General features: G+C 41.4%; 1 protein-coding gene across 2 annotated transcripts in view; it reads left to right on the top strand.

Moving 5' to 3' along the window:
- Positions 1-6,825: 6,825 nt before the first annotated feature.
- LOC119503645 overlaps positions 6,826-19,180 on the top strand; it is a 56,365-nt gene continuing 44,010 nt past the window's right edge. For both annotated transcript variants that reach the window (XM_037795528.1, XM_037795520.1), the window contains exons 1-6: positions 6,826-6,886; positions 7,020-7,246; positions 7,873-7,971; positions 8,104-8,337; positions 9,349-9,504; positions 9,630-9,863. In XM_037795528.1, coding sequence (XP_037651456.1) covers positions 7,033-7,246; positions 7,873-7,971; positions 8,104-8,337; positions 9,349-9,504; positions 9,630-9,863 — 937 coding nt within the window. In that variant the 5' untranslated portion in view covers positions 6,826-6,886; positions 7,020-7,032. The remainder of the gene's footprint in view (positions 6,887-7,019; positions 7,247-7,872; positions 7,972-8,103; positions 8,338-9,348; positions 9,505-9,629; positions 9,864-19,180) is intronic.

Genomic DNA, 19,180 nt, shown 5'->3' with positions numbered 1-19,180 from the left:
TACATAGAGCTGTTGTTGTGCATGTGCTGTTGTTTATGTTCTTTTAAGTTACGTTACGTTGTGCTTCGTATTGTGTTACCGTGCATTCACTCCAAGCTCGAAGCAAATTTTCGCCTCGTTTTCCTCCAGAAATAACCACTGCTGCTGCTTTGTACATGTTGTGGAAGTCCCAGATATGTCAGAAAACCAAACGCCTTTGTGTCTGGGTTCATAACGTCACCTGGCGGCGAGCTGTATTCACATACTGTATCTGTATCTAGCAAGCCACACATCGCTACTGCGGTATGAACCCAAAATAAACAGACTGTGCTGGGATTGAATTGCAATAAACAGATCAAAATGATGCCGAAATAACGGCATTATGATGCTGATTAGTAAAAAGTCTGAATTCATGCTTTGTCGGGTCTGTCCGCAACACAACAAGAAAACAACTTTTAAAATGCTTGTATTCTGAATGGAGTTTGGATCGATCAGTGCCAGGCTATGCTAACATTGTAGCTGCTCCATTAACACTCCATCTAGGAATAAATACGGCAGCAACAACGTCAGTGATGACATGAACCTTCGCGAAGTATGTATATATTGTTGCACACCACTTATATGATGAATGCTTTTGATACACATGCTTTAATATAAAACTGAAATACTTTTAACCTTGCATACTGTATGTCATGCTGATACCTTTCACCTTGTATAGAATGTATAATATAATGACAAATAATTACTCTAGTCATTCTATCTATCATATCTTATATTATCTAGTAATACTAATGTTACCATTCACTATTACTTAATATCATTTGCTTCATTATAAGTTGTCTTTCAATCAAACATTAAGATATAAGTGGAAAAAAAACTGTTCACAAAACATTATAGACATGACCTCTGACTACTTGTGTAACAATTTACCCACAAATTCACATACTGACCATATACGGTCCAGACAGATACTCGGTTTGGACCGAGTCTTGCTAAAGTAGTAGTGGATGTAAGGGTGCCAGTATCGGCACAGGGGCAAACCACCCAGGTTCAGTCACCGGCATCCGGCTTGGTCCCAGTGAACACGTCTGGCAAAGGTTACAAGTGGGAGGCCAGTGTGGGGTCATGTCATATGGGGTCAACTGTTGGCACTATCACCATCATCAAAGTCAATATCTCTACTCTGTATTTTTGGGAAATGGTGAGGGACAGGTGAGGAGGAGGATGTGGGAGTCAGGTGACCAGGATGAGGAAAGTCTGAGGGCATCTGGTGGATGAAGGGAGAATGGCAATACTATATAAGAATGTGGCTGGAAGGAAGGACAGAGAAGCAGAATGGGCGAAAAAACACAACTGAGGAAGCAGTCATGACAAAGAAAATTCCTTTCTGAGCCTTGGACAGATGTACAAAGTAAGTGTACTGTTCTATCAGAGTTCATAAAGAGTGAGGGGAGTGTGCTATTGTTTAAATATAGACCCAACTCTGCCCAGGCCTTTAGTGTGTGCCGGCTCAGCACACAGATGGAAGTGAAACAGTGTCAGGTCAGGGCCAGAGAGAACAGAGAGAGGGTTTCCTGCTCTCAGGCTGTTTACTGAGGATGTTTTCTACCCTCTTTCCCTCTGAGGTGTGGTCCACTTCCTTCACACAGTACAGTACAGAAGCAGAGCCTGTCTACTGTGTGCTGTTAGATCAGTGTGGTTGAGTTAATTTCTCCACTGAGACATCCAGCATAGAAAGAAACAACACACATCTACTCTTACACCATTAATACATAATATAGCACGACATTTACTAGCCACATGTTCTTCAAACTTCAAACTTTAAACTAAAGTTAACCACTGAAGATTATATGTCCGACTAAAATTTCAAGCAAAAAGGCATTAAAGTGATTCCCGCCAATGGAAAACAGAGTGACATAGTTCCTGGTAGTTCAGGCTGTTCTCATTCATGGTTCACACTTATACCTAAGAAAAGTAATGCACTATAATTCATATATTAACCCACGTAATCACGAGCCAGGACATGCAGGGCTGCCTCTAAGGAAGACAGGTGACGTAAGAGCAACAAAGTCTGTGTAGGGAGGAGGTCAGGGTGGATGAATGGGTCAAACAAACACAGGACTTTCACCCAGGAGAGCGCCGTTCATGTACCATGTGAAACCAAAAGTCAACGCTGACCTAGTTTACCTTACTTTTGTTACATACTTAACTAACACCAGAGACCTGTACTAGAAGCAGGATTTGGCGTTATAGCGAGGTAACTTCAGGGTTACCCCCTTCAGGGTTTTCCGTCCTACGAAGGTGGATCACTTCTTACCGGGGTAGATCACCATGATAACTGATGCTGAACAGCTAACCTGCTCCGGAGCAGGTTATGTTCCAGATAAGAGATCAACTCGTATAAAAGCACGGCCTACTGACCAATCAGAGCTCGGTGCGGGGATCGTATGGTAATATTACACACATATAAAGAAATTTAAAGGTCTCATATTATGCTCATTTCCAGGTTCATGTTGCACTAGAACATGTTTACATGCTGCAATGTTCAAAAAAAACTTTATTCTTCTCATAGTGTCTCTCACTCAGCCTGCATTTAGCCTCTGTCTGAGAGATCCTGATTTACAGCCTGTCTCCTCCCACTCTGCTCTGATTGGTCAGCGTTTCTGTCAATCAAACGTCCTCAACAACACAACGTCACGGACAGAGAGAGAGAGCTGCCTGTAGCTCTGACAGTAAGGAGAGGGAGAGGCAGCTAGAATAGAGCTTATAAACCACTTTAAAGTTTATAAACCAGAAACTTCACCCAGCGCACGTTACCGGTGGAATCTGATCAGAAATCGGCGACAAATGAACAACATCTGCGGTTCAGATTCCAGGTTTTCCTGACGGTTTCTCTCAGGTAAATAATACTATTTATATCTCTGTTAGTTAGCTCAGTGTTTACCTCATGCATCAACTCTGTAAACCGTAAACACACACTCTGTTTTACGTCTGTCTTTACAGGTCCATCTGTGAGAAATGACCGACAGAATCATCCCAGAGGAGAAGAAAACATTATCAGTGAGCAAATAGTTGTTTACATGGAGATACAGAGCTAACCCGTTAGCATGTAGCTACATGCTAACGAGTTAGCTACATGCTACCGCTATAACACGGTGTGTAAACACAGCGAACATCAGGTTGGAAAATAGAAGATGTGAAACAGTAGTCAGTTCATTATTTCTGGTAAAAGACACCTGATAAATGTATGGAAGATCAGAGTAATGGTATATTATTTACTGTAGGAGCTGTCTCTGTGTTACCATGACTACAGACCACCGGAGCTTAGTTTAAGATAAGATAAGATAAGATGAACCTTTATTAATCCCCGGAGGGAAATTCAGGTGTCAAAGCAGCAACATCAGCAAACAGAGTGAATCACAGGAGAGGTAAAGGTATACAAAAATGATAAAGACAATAATAGAGATATAAAAAATACAGAGTGAATGGGTGAACATAGTGTGTACAGTCCGTCAATAAATAAATGTAGACTGTGCAATAAATAAATAAATAAATGTAATATGTACATATGTGCAGTCAGCAATAAAGTGACCGTGTGTTACCGTAGTGTACTGGAGCTGAAAGACTTTCTCCTGTACCATGTCAACATAACTAACTAACAGGTGGGATGATTACAAATGCTGTGAATAATTAATATTGTCATCTGTCTACTCAAATAAAGTTTGACTGTGAAACAGAAATGTGTTGTGTTGCTTACAAGTCACTATTTACTACCTGTACTCTTCTACATGCATGACATCAAATATATATAATATATAAATGTCAGCTGTTTAAACAGTGTAATTACATGAAGCCTTTGTGAAAGAACATGTTATATTTAGATGATGGGAGTACATGAAGCCTGTTCTGCTGGTTCTTGCAGACTAACAGGAGCTACTTTGCTCATAGTTCGGTTGAGAGTGTGGGGGGCGGGGTCAGCTACTGAAGGTTCTGCTCTGGTTCGACCAGGAAACCCTTACATGGCTTGCAATTCTCTAATGACGTCAGAAGAGAAGGAAAATCTGCGAAGTGATTTTCTACACCCATTTCCGGACAAACGGAGCAGGAGAAAAAGAGAGGATGGTCTTTTATGATACTATGGTGGCCTGTAGACACACTGGGGATAGATATTGATGTTTAAAAGACATGAAAAAGTGCATTTAGCATAATAGGTGACCTTTAAGTCATAATCCAGACTAAAAACAACACAGTTTAAACTGACAGATGCAGGAAGGACAGCTGGATTAATGCGGTGGGTGTTTACCACTTTGAATGATGTTTTTATATTTTATTTTTTTTACTTGCTCTTGAGTTCGTTTCGCACCGCTGGAGACGGGGACGCAGCTGAAACAAGGTTGAAATAGTCATACAGCAAACTCGGTGATATAAGGCATAATTAACTGTAATCCTTTCATCCATTACTCTTCCAAAAACTAAATATTTAGATGATAATATCTGACTTTTGAGTATTCCCTTAAATGAATAAGTCTGTTAATTTTTCGCATTCACACATCGGCATCTTTTTCTTCTGCCAGCTGTTTTTCCTGCTTGTGGCAGCTCCAATTGTGTTACTGTTAGTCTGGATTATGTGTATAATGTGGCATAATCAGTCATGTGTAGGTTATAAAAGAGAACCATTTCTTGGGTGTAATGCAAGTGAAGAGAGTTTGTAATGTTTCATATGTGTTTATAAGAAGAAAGAGTTCAATGTGGTTATAATTTAGGGTACAGTGTTATTTATTGCCAGTGTCATTATTAGGGTGTTGTGCCAGTAGATCACCAGTAGGTGGCAGTGTCGCTACAGAAGCCGTGTATGTGAAGGGAGCGTCACAGGGAAGTCTCGCGTGAATACGTGAGATAATGAGAATCTCTGTGTACTAGTTAGAAGTAGAATAAACTGTGTAGCGATGTCAACCTAAAGCATTATTTTACATTTTGCAGGTAAGCTGGTGATGTTAGTTAGCAATTCTGTGTTAGGGTAATGTTTACACTGTACTTCGGTGACGCTGTGTTCAGTTCAGTGAATGTTTAGCGTGTGTTAGCGTCTGTTTTGCTGCTTCAATTTAGCCAGTTAGCTAGCAGCTAATACAGGGTTACAGTCGCCATGGTAACATTAGTAGTAGCGCGGGGCGCTGGGAGCTTTGACAATGAGCCCTCATGTGAGGGAGCCCTCCCGCTGCTATGATTACTGTTTATGTTGTTGTTTACTGTTTATTAAGAAATATAAGAAATATGGTGTTATGCTGCTGAGCTAAGGTTATTTAAACAGGAATTATTTCGATATATGACACTCTAAAGAGTTAGAGATGGTGTAATCTTTGATTTTGTGCATTTCTGGCATTTTGTTACTGTTCTTGTGAATACGTGAGATAATGAGAATCTCTGTGTACTAGTTAGAAGTAGAATGCACTGTGTAGCGATGTCAACCTAAAGCATTATTTTACATTTTGCAGAACATCCTAAATAAATGTGTAGCACTAGACTGAGCCTGTGGGACATCATTCTGTGCACCGCTACAATAACTTCTTCATATTTGTCTAATATAGTTTACTCTTCCTTTGTAAAATGTTCCGCTGTGCCTGCAGATTTGGAAACCGCAACACACATCACAATGGCTTTGTCATAAATAGCTGTATTTACTATAATATAAATAAAACAATTGGTCCCTGGTATTGTTGGTTTAAAAGTGGTTTAAAAGTCAGTTTCCCTCTAACGAGAGTCACAGGGGTAAAAAGTGTATTTCTTTCTTTCTTTATTTTATTTTTTAGAGTGTGACCAGCACCCCCCAGAAGGTGGTACCCTAGGCAACCGCCTATAAGGCCTATGCCTTAAACCAGCCGTGCCCCGAGGTGCACGGACCAAGTTGGAGGCCTTGCTGTTGCCTACAGCAACCATTTAACTGTAAACAAATCACTACTGACAACTTTCAGTGTTTTGAGATCAAAACCAAATAACAGCTTTTTAGATGAATTTTCTGAATTCCTTTCTTCCATTGTCCTCAATCATGATATCATTTTTATTGTAGGGGATTTTAATATCCATGTTGATGACCCATCAAACCATTATGCCACTGAATTCCTAAACATTACTGATTCTTTCAACCTGGTGCAGCACGTCTCTGGTTCAACTCATAACCGAGAACACGCCCTTGACCTCGTCTTTACTCTGGGCCTGAATATAAACTCCCTCTCATTGATAGACCTCGTCTCTGACCATAAAGGTAATCTATTGTACTCCTGTATCCAGGCATAAGCAGTCTGTCCATGACCTTTTATGGTATACTATACTATGACTTTTTCATGACATTTGTTATGACATACCATGATACTACATACTATGACTTTTTTTGAGTTTTTCATGACATAATACACTTTGACTTTTTTGTCATATATTTTTTTTAACTCAAAATGCAGTTAAAAAAACAGTATGTTGATTCTCTGTGGTCTAAAGAACAGATGAATTAATTGGGTTTAAATTTAATTAAAGTTTATTTTCACGGCTGAGTATTAAAAATCCTTATTTCCTGTTTCAGTGGATGTTAATAACATCAGCTGACAAGTAAACATGGACCCAAACTGTTGCCTAGCAACGTAATTCAGATATATACACATACACAACTTATTCTAAACACTCATTTGCATATTCCGGAAAGAACTTGGCTGTGATGCCCTTATAACATCATAATGACAACATTCCAACACTCCTTAGAAGCTCAGGACACAGACACAGTGACACATTTAGACACACTCAGACACATCTCGTTGCTCTGAGAGTTGTGCTGTTAGAAACGTCTTAGAAACTTTATCATTGACAGACTCAGCAGAGGACACTAACTCTCTCTCTTCTCCGGCTCTTGGAACAAGTTGAGGTAAGTGAAAAATCCAGTCACTCACGTTAATATGACTTATTTAGGAGTAAGCACTAATTCAGACTTAATACCTGGAAATACTTAAAAAAAAATACAATTTCCATTTGTTCCGCTGTGTTTTTCTGAATCGTAGAGCTCCGTCAGAAATGAGTTCAGCGCCTGCAATGAATAGGACTAGGAAGACTAGGAGGCTTCAAAGGAGGACCTGTCCTTACACAAAGACTGACTGGCAGCACAGGACAAAGGTCTCAGAAGATGAATACCCAGACACCTCTCTGCACGATGCCCTTGTGAGACTATTGAAGAGGACAGCCAGAGAAGACGAAGCAGGACTGTCCTCTTCAGTGGACGTTCACAGAGGTAAGCTGATCATGTGAAACTGCTGTTGGGAGTGTATACCATCATCATCTACTGAACACCAGGTTCACACAGAGGTGGAAGTTGATAGATAGATAGATAGATAGATAGATAGAATACACTATAAATATGCCAGACTACTACAACTAGCTTAGAAAATATTAAATATGAACATAGAATAACAATATCATACTATATACAATAGCAAAGTGTGAAAAGAAATGACAAGCTATTCCTTTAAAGGTCCCATAACGGCTCATTTTCAGGTTCATACTTGTATTTTGTGTTTCTAATAGACCATGTTTACATGCTGTAATGTTAAAAAAAAACTTTATTTTTCTTATACTGTCTGCCTGAATATGCCTGTATATTGAGCGTTTTGATAGTTTAACAGTATTTATATAGCACTTAAACCTGCTTTATAATATAAAAGACCTAAAAATCTCACTTTTTTACTATATGGGACCTTTAACTAAGATGCAGCAGAGCAGAAAAGACTCATATTTGTCATATTGGAAGTCACAGAATGACGGTCTGTGTTGTCATTTAGTTTGGAGGACTTATTGTCCACGTTAGGTCCTGTGACTGTCAACAAGCTGATGTTCCTCTGTTTTTTTTCTCATCTGTAGAAAACCTCATCTCATCTGCAGAGGACGACAGACGACTGACAGAGACGAAGGACAACAAACTGAACACCGCACAAAATGTGCCCACACATGTGCAAAGAGGTCAGTAGATAGTGATACATGTCGAGTTTGGCTTTATGTTAAGTGTAAGCACTAATTCAGAGTTAATACCTTGAAATACATTTTTAAAAATTACAATTTCAATTTGTTCCACTGTGTTTTTCTAATTCGTAGAGCTCCCTAGCACGTCAGAACCAAGTTCAACGCCTGCAATGGATAGGACTAGGACGACTACGAGGCTTAAAAGAAGGACCTGTCCTTACACAAAGACTGACTGGCAGCACAGGACAAGGGTCTCTGAAGGTGAACACCCATACACCTCTCTGCACGATGAGCTTGTGAGACTATTGAAGAGGACAGCCAGAGAAGACGAAGCAGGACCGTCCTCTTCAGTGGACGTTCACAGAGGTAAGCTGATCATGTGAAACTTCTGTTGGGATCATTATCTACTGAACACCAGGTTCACACAGAGGTGGAAGTTGATATATAGATAGATAGATAGATGGACAGATAGATAGGTAGATAGATAGATAGATAGATAGATAGATAGATAGATAGATAGACAGATAGACAGACAGACAGACAGACAGACAGACAGATAGATAGATAGATATAATGAATATGTTAGAATACACTATAAATATGCCAGACTACTACAACTAGCTTAGAAAATATAAAATATGAACATAGAATAACAATATCATACTATATACAATAGCAAAGTGGGAAAAGAAATGATGAGCTATTACTTTAAAGGTCCCATATTGTAGAAAGTGAGATTTTCAGGTCTTTTACATTATAAAGCAGGTTTAAGTGATATATAAATACTCTTATCAAAACGCTCAATATAGGGAGAAATACACACAGCCTGTATTCAGAAATTGTGCGTTTGAAACAAACCGTCAGGATTTCTGTCCATTTGTGATGTCACAAATCTACAATATTTAGACCATTTCAAAGATTTAAACTTAAACATTATAAATGTATCCCAGTTTATTTCCTGTTGCAGTGTATGTGAATGACATCAGCTGACAGGAAGTAAACATGGACCAAAACTGTTGCTTAGCAACGCAATTCCGTTGCAATTCCATTGAAATGTATTAAAACGGAGCGTTTCAGACAGAAAGTAATTACAGGTATATTCAGTCTGACAGTACCAGGAAAATAATGTGTTTCTTGAACATTACAGCATGTAGACATGTTCTATTAGAAACACAAAATACAAGTATGAACCTGAAAATTAGCATGATATGGGACCTTTAACTAAGAGAAAGCAGAGCAGAAACAACTCAAATTTGTCATTTTGGAAGTCACAGAATGACGGTCAGTGTTGTCATTTAGTTTGGAGGACTTATTGTCCACGTTAGGTCTTGTGATTGTCAACAAGCTGATGTTCCTCTGTTTTTTTCTCATCTGTAGAAAACCTCATCTCATCTGTGGAGGATGAGAGCAAGAGAGTCGGTAAGAGTATGCTTACCGACTGTGAAGAGAAGAGGAAGCCAGACCTGGACCTGACAGAGACCAGAGATGACAAACTGAGCACCCCACAAAATGTGCCCGCACACGTGCGATTTGGTCAGTAGATAGTGATACATGTCGGGTTTGGCTTTATGTTAAGTGTAAGCACTAATTCAGAGTTAATACCAGGAAATACATTTTAAAAAATACAATTTGTTCCACTGTGTTTTTCTAATTCGTAGAGCTCCCTAGCACGTCAGAACCAAGTTCAGCGCCTGCAATGGATAGGACTAGGACGACTGGGAGGCCTAAAAGGAAGGCATGTCCTGACATAAAGACCGTCTGGCAGCACACGACAAGGGTCTCTGAAGGTGAACACCCAGACAGCTCTGAGGACGATGTCTGTGTGAGACTATTGAAGAGGACAGCCAGAGAAGACGAAGCAGGACCGTCCTCTTCAGTGGACGTTCACAGAGGTAAGCTGATCATGTGAAACTGCTGTTGGGAGTGTATACCATCATCATCTACTGAACACCAGGTGGAAGTTGTACTCAGATCTTTCACAGAAATACCCATCTACAGGGTTTTTGGTATCTTGATCTAAATAGACATCAGTTCACCTAAATTACAAAGAAAAACAAATCCTCACTTCCCTCTAGTGGTATCTATTTATGCAGATAGTTTGGAACTTTGACCCTCCAGGTTTTTAAATATCTGTCTATGAGATTTTTGCATTCACCCCAGTGCAACAGAGGTAAACGGTATTCCATTTTGGTGCTCACAGCATCGACAAATGACGTGAACATTTAAAAGCAACATCTCTTTCCAACAATATTGTCCTGGATGGAATAGATGATCCACTGAACACACCATAGTTTCTATTTCTTTGGTAGAAGGTTGTTCCAATAGAACGTGTTCACAGTGAGGCTCGTGGATTGTCCAGAGTAACAAGGACCCTGTGTTTGGAAATAGATGTTGCCGTTAACTGCTTCAATGCTGTGAGCACCACAAACTAAACTGCATTCCACTCCATTGTATTAGGATGGAGACAGATAGAGTATATCTGCATGGATAGATACCACCAGAGGACAGAGAGAAATAGTAGTTTGAATTGGAGGGTGTATTTTATTTTACTTTGGACAGAGCAAGGCTAACTGTTTCCCCCAGCCTCACGAGTCTTTATGCTAAGTTAGGCTAAGTTAGGCTAAGTTAGGCTACATTAGGCTACGTTAGGCTAAATTAGGCTAAATTATGCTACGTTAGGCTAAATTAGGCTAAATTATGCTAAGTTAGGCTAAATTAGGCTAAATTAGGCTAAGTTAGGCTAAGTTAGGCTAAATTAGGCTAAATTAGACTAAGTTAGGCTAAGTTAGGCTAAGTTAGAGTAGCCACAGCTCAACTCCAGCTTCAGAATCAGAATCAGAAATAGTTTATTGATCCCCGGGGGGACGTTGGGGCGTTACAGTTGCTCTTGTATGAACATAAGGAATGTGAGAAAATAGAAATAAAGGAGTATGTAACTTGTAAATTATGTACATAATGCTACAATATAATATATAATATAAACACAATATACAGTATATGTAAAGAAATATAAGTACTAAGATTAAGAATAGAAAATGAGATGGATAGATAGATAGATAGATAGAATACACTATAAATATGACAGACTACTACAACTAGTTTAGAAAATATAAAATATGAACATAGAATAATAATATCATACTATATACAATAGCAAAGTGTGAAAAGAAATGACGAGCTATTCCTTTAACTGAGAGGCAGCAGGGCAGAAAAGACTCCAATGTGTCATATTGGAAGTCACAGAATGACGGTCTGTGTTGTCATTTAGTTTGGAGGACTTATTGTCCACGTTAGGTCCTGTGACTGTCAACAAGCTGATGTCCCTCTGTTTTTCTTTTCTCATCTGTAGAAAACCGTATCTCATCTGCGGAAGATGAGAGCAAGAGAGGCGGTAAGAGAAAGAAGAAGCAGAGACCAGACCTGACAGAGTCCGAGGACGGCAAACTGAACACCGCACACAATTTGCCCGTACGTGTGCAAAGAGGTGAGTGATACATGTCAGGTTTGGCTTTATGTTAAGTGTAAAATTCATATTAGAGCTTAAGCAGAGGCGGATTAAAGTGTTCAGGGGCCCCTGAGCTACTCTTTGTATGCCCCCCCCCAACCTTACTCATCATGCTTTAATGTTACCAGAAAAAAGTCATTTAGTGTCATGTATAAAAGCGTGCCAGTTATATTTCACAGCCCACACGTACACAGTGGGGGAACACTGGCGTATACAACCTCATTGAGACAGCCTTTAATCTAAACCTCGTCATAACTCGTCCATTTAGGGGTTTTCTTTAGTAGATTCTGGTCACGGTGTTCTTTCAGACCTTGTGCTGTTTGTTTTTGTGCTCCGTGATCATATTTTCTTTTTGACATTTTGCCACTATTCTGTCCAGTAGTGACGTATTATTTGAAAACCAAATTGACCTCATGAACCTGGTCACATCATCGGACCAGGCTCATAAGGTCAGTTGATTGGGTACATGTGTCCCTCTTCATTTTTTTTATGTTTCTTGTGGGCCAATAAGGGAACATTTTTTTGTTTTTTTTAACTAATTAAAATAATCTGGTCAATATGGGGTCCCTGTAAATAGCAGCGTAGGCCATTCTGTGTATGAATCCACCCCAGAGCTTCAGTAACATGTAGTCAGTGTTCCTCACAACTCTATTAAAACTAAACCTTGTTTGTTTTTATAGCTGCATTCGAGGACAAATATCAACAGCAAGAGAAGCTCGGCGAAGGAGGGTGTGGATCTGTGTTTGCTGGATATCGCAAAGCAGATAATTTGCCTGTAAGTATTACACACACACGTTTGCACACACACGCACACACACACACACACACACACACACACACACACACACACACACACACACACACAGTATGGACAGGAAGTGCTGACAAAGTTTGTGTCTCGTAGGTTGCCATCAAATACATCCCGAGCGACAATCAGTGCATCAAACACGTGGTGAGTTAAGATGTGCTGTATTCAACATTGCACTCTCTTATTGGGTGTATTCTGGATGAATCCTGCTTCTCTGTGGAGCTTCTCTCACTCATCCTCCTCTTTGTTGTGATGTTTCAGGACGAGCATGGGAATACGCTCTCTGTGGAGGTCGCCATCTTGTTGAAACTGGCGGCCAATACAAGTGGCTCAGCGGCCTCCTCGGCACCTGTGTCCCTACTGGACTGGTACGATCTGGAACAGGAGCTGATCCTGGTGCTGGAGAGACCAGTCCCCTGCATGGACTTGTTCACGTACATCTGGTCAAAGGGAGGCTCCTTAAAAGAGGAAGAGGCCAAGGTAAGCTGCTGGAGGATCTTGTGTGTGTTTTAAACGTTGTACACGAACTTGAGGGGATTATTTTGACCATCATTTCTAGTCATTATTGTACATTGTCCTCACCAAAGTAATCACACTTCCACGTTGGCGTCACTTCTCAGACCCGGAGGTAGCCCGCTGAGTAACAGCCATGAAGAAATGTCAAAGCACCCTCCTCTACGATCCTTCATCTCTCTCTTTTTGTTTCTCAGATCATCCTGAAACAGCTGGTTGATGCATTAATTGATCTTGAGGATAAGAGCATCTTTCACCGGGACATCAAGGTGGAAAATATCTTGATCGAGACCGGCTCGGACGTCCCGCGAGTTCGCCTCATTGACTTTGGACTGAGCTGCTTCGTGAAGAGAGGAGCCAATTACCGCGACTACTACGGTAAGATGTCTAGCTTCTACTCCTGCTCTTCACTAACTTACCCATCCGTGACTTTTACGTTTAAAGAAAGCTCCTCCTCCTCCTCCTCCTCCTCAACGTCTTATCATTATGTCTGTGTATTCTAGGTACCTTTAATTACATCCCTCCGGAGTGGTACAATGGTCAAGGCTACAGTGCCGGCCCGACCACAGCGTGGCAGGTTGGAGTGGTCCTGTTTCATACGCTCCACAGGAACGCATTTTTTGAGACCCTCGCGTTCCTCGAAAATTGCGTGACGTTCAACGAGAGGATGTCCAAAGGTAACAAAAACATACACAAACATGTCAACAGAAACTAATCTGTTCATTTTAGTTCACTGATGGATCTCTGTAGCCGTCACCTTCATCTTTCTTCTCCTTCTTTCTCTCCAGATTGCAAGGATTTCTTGCAAATGTGTCTGACTGAAGACCCCAAACAGCGCCTGACCCTGGAGCAGCTCAAGCATCACCCATGGCTCAGATAAACCAACCCGGAATACACACGTCCTCGCCATACGATACTCAAGTCTTCCAAGTATTAATGCTGTGTTCTCTTTGACAGGAAGAACGTGTGGAACCGGGGCGGCCAGCCTGTGATAGGCTGGCGAGGTCACCGGCCTGTGATAGGCTGGCACTACAGAGCCGGCCCCATATGGTTCTGTTTGAACGACGATGGCCTGGCAACCCGGTCACCAGACTGTGATGGCCTGGCGACCCGGTAGCCAGCCTGTGATGGCCTGGCGACCCGGTAGCCAGCCTATGATGGCCTGGAGACCCGGTCGCTAGCCTGTGATGGCCTGGCGACCCGGTCACCAGCCTGTGATGGCCTGGTGACCCGGTCACTAGCCTGTGATGGCCTGACGACCCGGTCACCAGCCTGTGATGGCCTGGCGACCCGGTCGCTAACCTGTGATGGCCTGGCGACCCGGTCGCCAGCCTGTGATGGCCTGGCGACCCGGTCACCAGCCTGTGATGGCCTGGCGACCCGGTCACCAGCCTGTGATGGCCTTGCGACCCAGTCGCCAACCTGTGATGGCCTGGAGACTGGTCGCCAGCCTGTGATGCCCTGGCGACCCTGGACAGGTCACCAGTGTGTTTGCCTCGCCAGATGGGAGTGGTCCTGTTACAAATGCTCCAAGGGACACATTTTTTTAGACCATCGCGTTCCTCGAATACGGCATGACGTTCAACAAGAGGATGTCCAAAGGTAACAAAAACATACACAAACATGTCAACAGACACTAATCTGTTCATTTTAGTTCACATTCTGATTGATCTCTGTAGCCGTCACCTTCATCTTTCTTCTCCTTCTTTTTTACCAGATTGCAAGGATTTCTTGCAAATGTGTCTGACTGAAGACCCTGAAAAGCGCCTGACCCTGGAGCAGCTCAAGCATCACCCATTGGCTCAGATGAACCAATCCGGAACACACACGTCCTCGCCATACAATCTTCCAAGTATTAATGCTGCTCTATCTTTGACAGGAAGAACGTGAGTAACCGGGGCGGCCAGCCTGTGATAGGCTGGCAAGGTCACCGACCTGTGATAGGCTGGTGAGGTCGCCGGCCTGTGATAGGCTGGCGAGGTCATCGGCCTGTGATAGGCTGGCGAGGTCGCCGGCCTGTGATAGGCTGGCGAGGTCATCGGCCTGTGATAGGCTGGCGCTACAGAGCCGGCCCCATGTGGTCCTGTTTGAACGACGTTGGCCTGGCGACCCGGTTGCCAGCCTGTGATGGCCTGGCGACCCTGGACAGGTCGCCAGACTGTGATGGCCTGGCAACCCGGTCACTAGCCTGTGATGGCCTGGCGACTTTTGCCCAATGTCAGCTGGGATCGACTCCAGCCCTTTTTTTGCAGATCCTGTAACACCCCCAGCCGTTCGAGGAGAGGGGATCTCTCTTTGAATTGCCTTTCCCGAGGTTTCTTCCCATTTTCCATCTGGCCTCAGGACTTTGGAGGAGTTTTTCCTCGTCTTCTTAGAGAGCTTGGGCTGGGCAGGTTCTGCTCATATTCCAATTAGCCATTATTTAATGTGATTTTTAATACTCAGCCATGAAAATAAACTTTAATTAAATTAAACCCAATTAATTCATCTTTTCTTTAGACCACAGAGAATCAACATACTGTTTTTCTAACTGCATTTTGAGTTAAATAAATATATGTTAAAAAAGTCAAAGTGTATTATGTCATGAAAAACTTATAAAAAAGTCATAGTATGTAGTAGCATAGTATGTCATAACAAATGTCATGAAAAGTCATAGTATAGTATACCATAAAAGGTCATGGACAGACTGCTTATGCCTGGATACAGGAGTCCAATACATTACCTTTATGGTCAGAGACGAGGTCTATCAATGAGATGGAGTTTATATTCAGGCCCAGAGTAAAGACGAGGTCAAGGGCGTGTTCTCGGTTATGAGTTGAACCAGAGATGTGCTGCACCAGGTTGAAAGAATCAGTAATGTTTAGGAATTCAGCGGCACCCTCTAGAAAACAAAATTAAATGAAAAAAATGTCAGATGCCCTTCCTCATTTTCTGAATTGAGGTAACAAATTAACAAATAAATAAAGAAAGAAAGAAATACACTTTTTACCCCTGTAACTATTGTTAGAGTGAACTGACTTGACATTTTTAAACCAACAATACCAGGGACCAATTGTTTATTTAGATTATAAGAAATGCAGTTATTTATGAAAAAGAAAAAATCTTTATTTTTGTCTTAAAGCCATTGTGATGTGTGATGCGGTTTCCAAATCTCAATTTTGTCTGGGGCACCCAAAGGGCTACACCAATTTTTAAGTTAAAACAACTACTAAAATGTATACATAGTGTACAATTTCTATGCTGTCCATTGAGCTTAACAATATATGCCATTTAACATTAAATACTTAAGTTTTATTGACATAAACATTATAACACAAATATATGTTTTTATTTATACTCAAATATTTTAAGTTACATAAACAAAGAGATGGAGTTGTACTCAGCCTTTAAATAGAATGTTGCTTTGACTAATAGAAAATAATAAGTTGGTAAAAACACAAAAAAATTGTGGTAGTTTTATGTTAAGACAGCAAAAAAATTGTGTCCAGCATAACTCTGCAACTCTTGTTATGTGTTTGTTATGTAAAGTGAACACAAATTTTTCACGTTATTGAACAAGAAAATAACTACATATTTGCAACATCTTTTTTAGTTCATTCAATTATCCAATTATATGCTAAGTGCACAATGTATGTGTTGTTAATTGACCTCTAACTAATTAGGCTATATTGGCTAAAAAATTATGTTAAGCTCACAAGGGATGAGTGTTTGTGTCAAGTGAATATAAAGTTTTGATGTCACTGGCGACCCGGTCACCAGCCTGTGATGGCCTGGCGGCCCGGTCGCTAGCCTGTGATTGCCTGGCGACCCGGTCGCCCTGAACATTTGTGTAGACTTAACAATAACATTTTGTTTCATGGATGGATTGGGGTTTACAGTGTAGGAGAACGCATGAAAAATAGCATATCATAGGAAACGTTATATGCGGATATGTTGGGTAACGCAGCGCTGTCTTCTTAGAACTTTAACCCTTTCACGGTGTGTTCTCAGTTCATGAAAGCTAATTGCAACATTTTAGTCGCCTAAAAATGTCTTGTTCGGCATTCGGGATCGACTGTCAAGATGGCGATGGCCAAAGTCAAGGCTTCAAAACCGAAGTCCACAAACCAATGGGTGACATCATGGTGACTACATCCACTTCTTATATACAGTAGAGTCAATGGTTGCAGCCCATTCTCTACGAATCAATTAGGTATACTTGGGGTGAAAATCAGGCTGTAGAGATCTGCTCGTCATAAGTAATCCATTACAGTGAATGCCATGCCAATTAGTTTTTTAATCTTTTATTAGTATTTATTTTGTGAAAATGACATAATTGTATGGTAATACAGCAGATGTGCACCAGTCTGGGTTGGAGGTAATGAGCAAAATTCTTGCTCATTACCACAGACGTGCGCAGAGTAGCTCTGGCTTGGTCATGTATTCAAATGAATACATGGAGAGAGGGCTCGGGGCTCCGGTCTTTTTCTGCTTATAGACAATCACAGTTGGATTACTTGCAACACTTGAACGCAAAAACTCCTCCAACATACGACTAAATATCTTGTTTATCATTGCGTTTAAAAACAACCCATATTTGTGTGTTCTGATTTGGGCCAACATAAGTTAGGAAGGTAACTATGGTTCTGTGAATTCCTGGATAAACAAAGGGGATATGTGTCCGCCCAGGTCGAGATCTTATATTTAGTCACATGCATGACTTGTAGGCTACCTGCACATCCCAGTTATTCATAGTTTTCACGTGACGTCACGGCCCTATGGGAACGCCCACCTGGAGGGCAAAACAAAGCTGCCATCCACTGTCCGCCAGCGACAGCTCAGCTTTTACAACACTGTTAGTTGTTGTTCAATTTGATGCACAAACCGAAGAGAAGACGAGCCTGGACTGTGTTTCTACAGCACCGTCTCAGAACCAAAACCCAGAGCAGAGGATTGTGGATTTATGCAATTAAATTAGACGTGCCGCCATCCCTGACGAGAGCGGACAACACTGACACTGACTACAACTGAACACCCATGCAAACAACGACTACGACCGAGCTAGACGTCTCTCCCGTCTCCATGGTCAAACCAGTTCATTTAACCATTCAACCATTTAAATCATTTTGCGAGTGACAGCTAGCTCGACCGCAGTAACCAACGTTAATTTCTTGTCCTTCACCTCGCAAACAAAAGGACTAGTGACCCATCCAGATTGAAAGTACAGATAACTGACGTTCCACTTTCATCTTGGCGACAGTATAAGGGATGGAGTCTCCACAAGATATAACGTTATGTAGCTAAACATCACCAAAGTACAGCTCCGGGGACGTAGCTGAGACAACTTTTCAACTAGCAAGCTATGCTAGCTAACGCTGTCTGGTTATCAACTCCTTGATCAGAACAGAATATAGTAACTTTCATCACTGCTAATTTTTAGGAAGGCCACCGCAAGAAAACATGTTCTTTGTTTAGATTATCAAACAGACAATGGATCATAGATGTTTGTTACTTGCTGTCAGCGTTAGCTGGTGTAGCTAGCATAATAGCGAGCTAACAAGCCTACATTTTCCCAGTATCAGACAGAATTATACAGTGAAAGCGAGGCTTATGGGAAACCAATAAGCACACATTACATAAACAAAGAAGAGGTTTTGTTGCGGTGACGTTTCTAAAATGAGCAGTGGTTAAAGTTATTAGATGCTGTTATGACCAGGGAGTTGATAAGCTAGCGTGCTAGATAGCTGAAAAGTTGTCTACTTCCACTTAAATGATTGAAATACCGCAGCAGGTACTGTATATGGGTCACAGGTGCCTAAGACTTGCAGTTTGTATATATATCTTTGTTTTTCCTTGTTTGAGAGGTGATCTAAACACTTGCTGATTGTAAAAAATAAAGATTTGACAGCCTTGTGCTCTTTCTGGGGGCTTGGTTTTGACCTCCAGGCTATGCGCGAGTCACGTGACTGAAAACTATGAATAGATATCACGTTGTAGCTTACACCCATGATTTACACTCTGGCCCTGTTCAGTCCTGGTATTAATATGCGTCCTCAGTGATCGGATCCCAAGTGGACAGCTCTAAGTACGTCTGTTCACACCTGGCATTATAATGTGTCTCCACATGCGTCTTCAGTGACCACTTGTGATCCGATCTTACTTCCCCGCTCTATATGCAAATAAACACGTAGTAAACACACGGCTAATATAGCAGCCGTTGTGACGTAATATTACATGAATGTCAGTAATAATATCCTACATATTCCTGAATTCTGGTACATTGTATTAACATCAAAATAAAAGGTTGTTGTACCGGCGGTCCCTGTGGACCTGCGGTACAACAGCATGGTACAGCACAGTACAACAGCGCGGTACTACAGCGCAGTACCGCGCTCCAGAGAGCC

The sequence above is a fragment of the Sebastes umbrosus genome, chromosome 2, assembly GCF_015220745.1.
Source record: "Sebastes umbrosus isolate fSebUmb1 chromosome 2, fSebUmb1.pri, whole genome shotgun sequence".
Lineage (NCBI taxonomy): Eukaryota > Metazoa > Chordata > Actinopteri > Perciformes > Sebastidae > Sebastes > Sebastes umbrosus.
The sequence above is the reverse complement of the archived record's forward strand: the minus strand, read 5'-3'. Positions and strand labels throughout refer to the sequence as shown.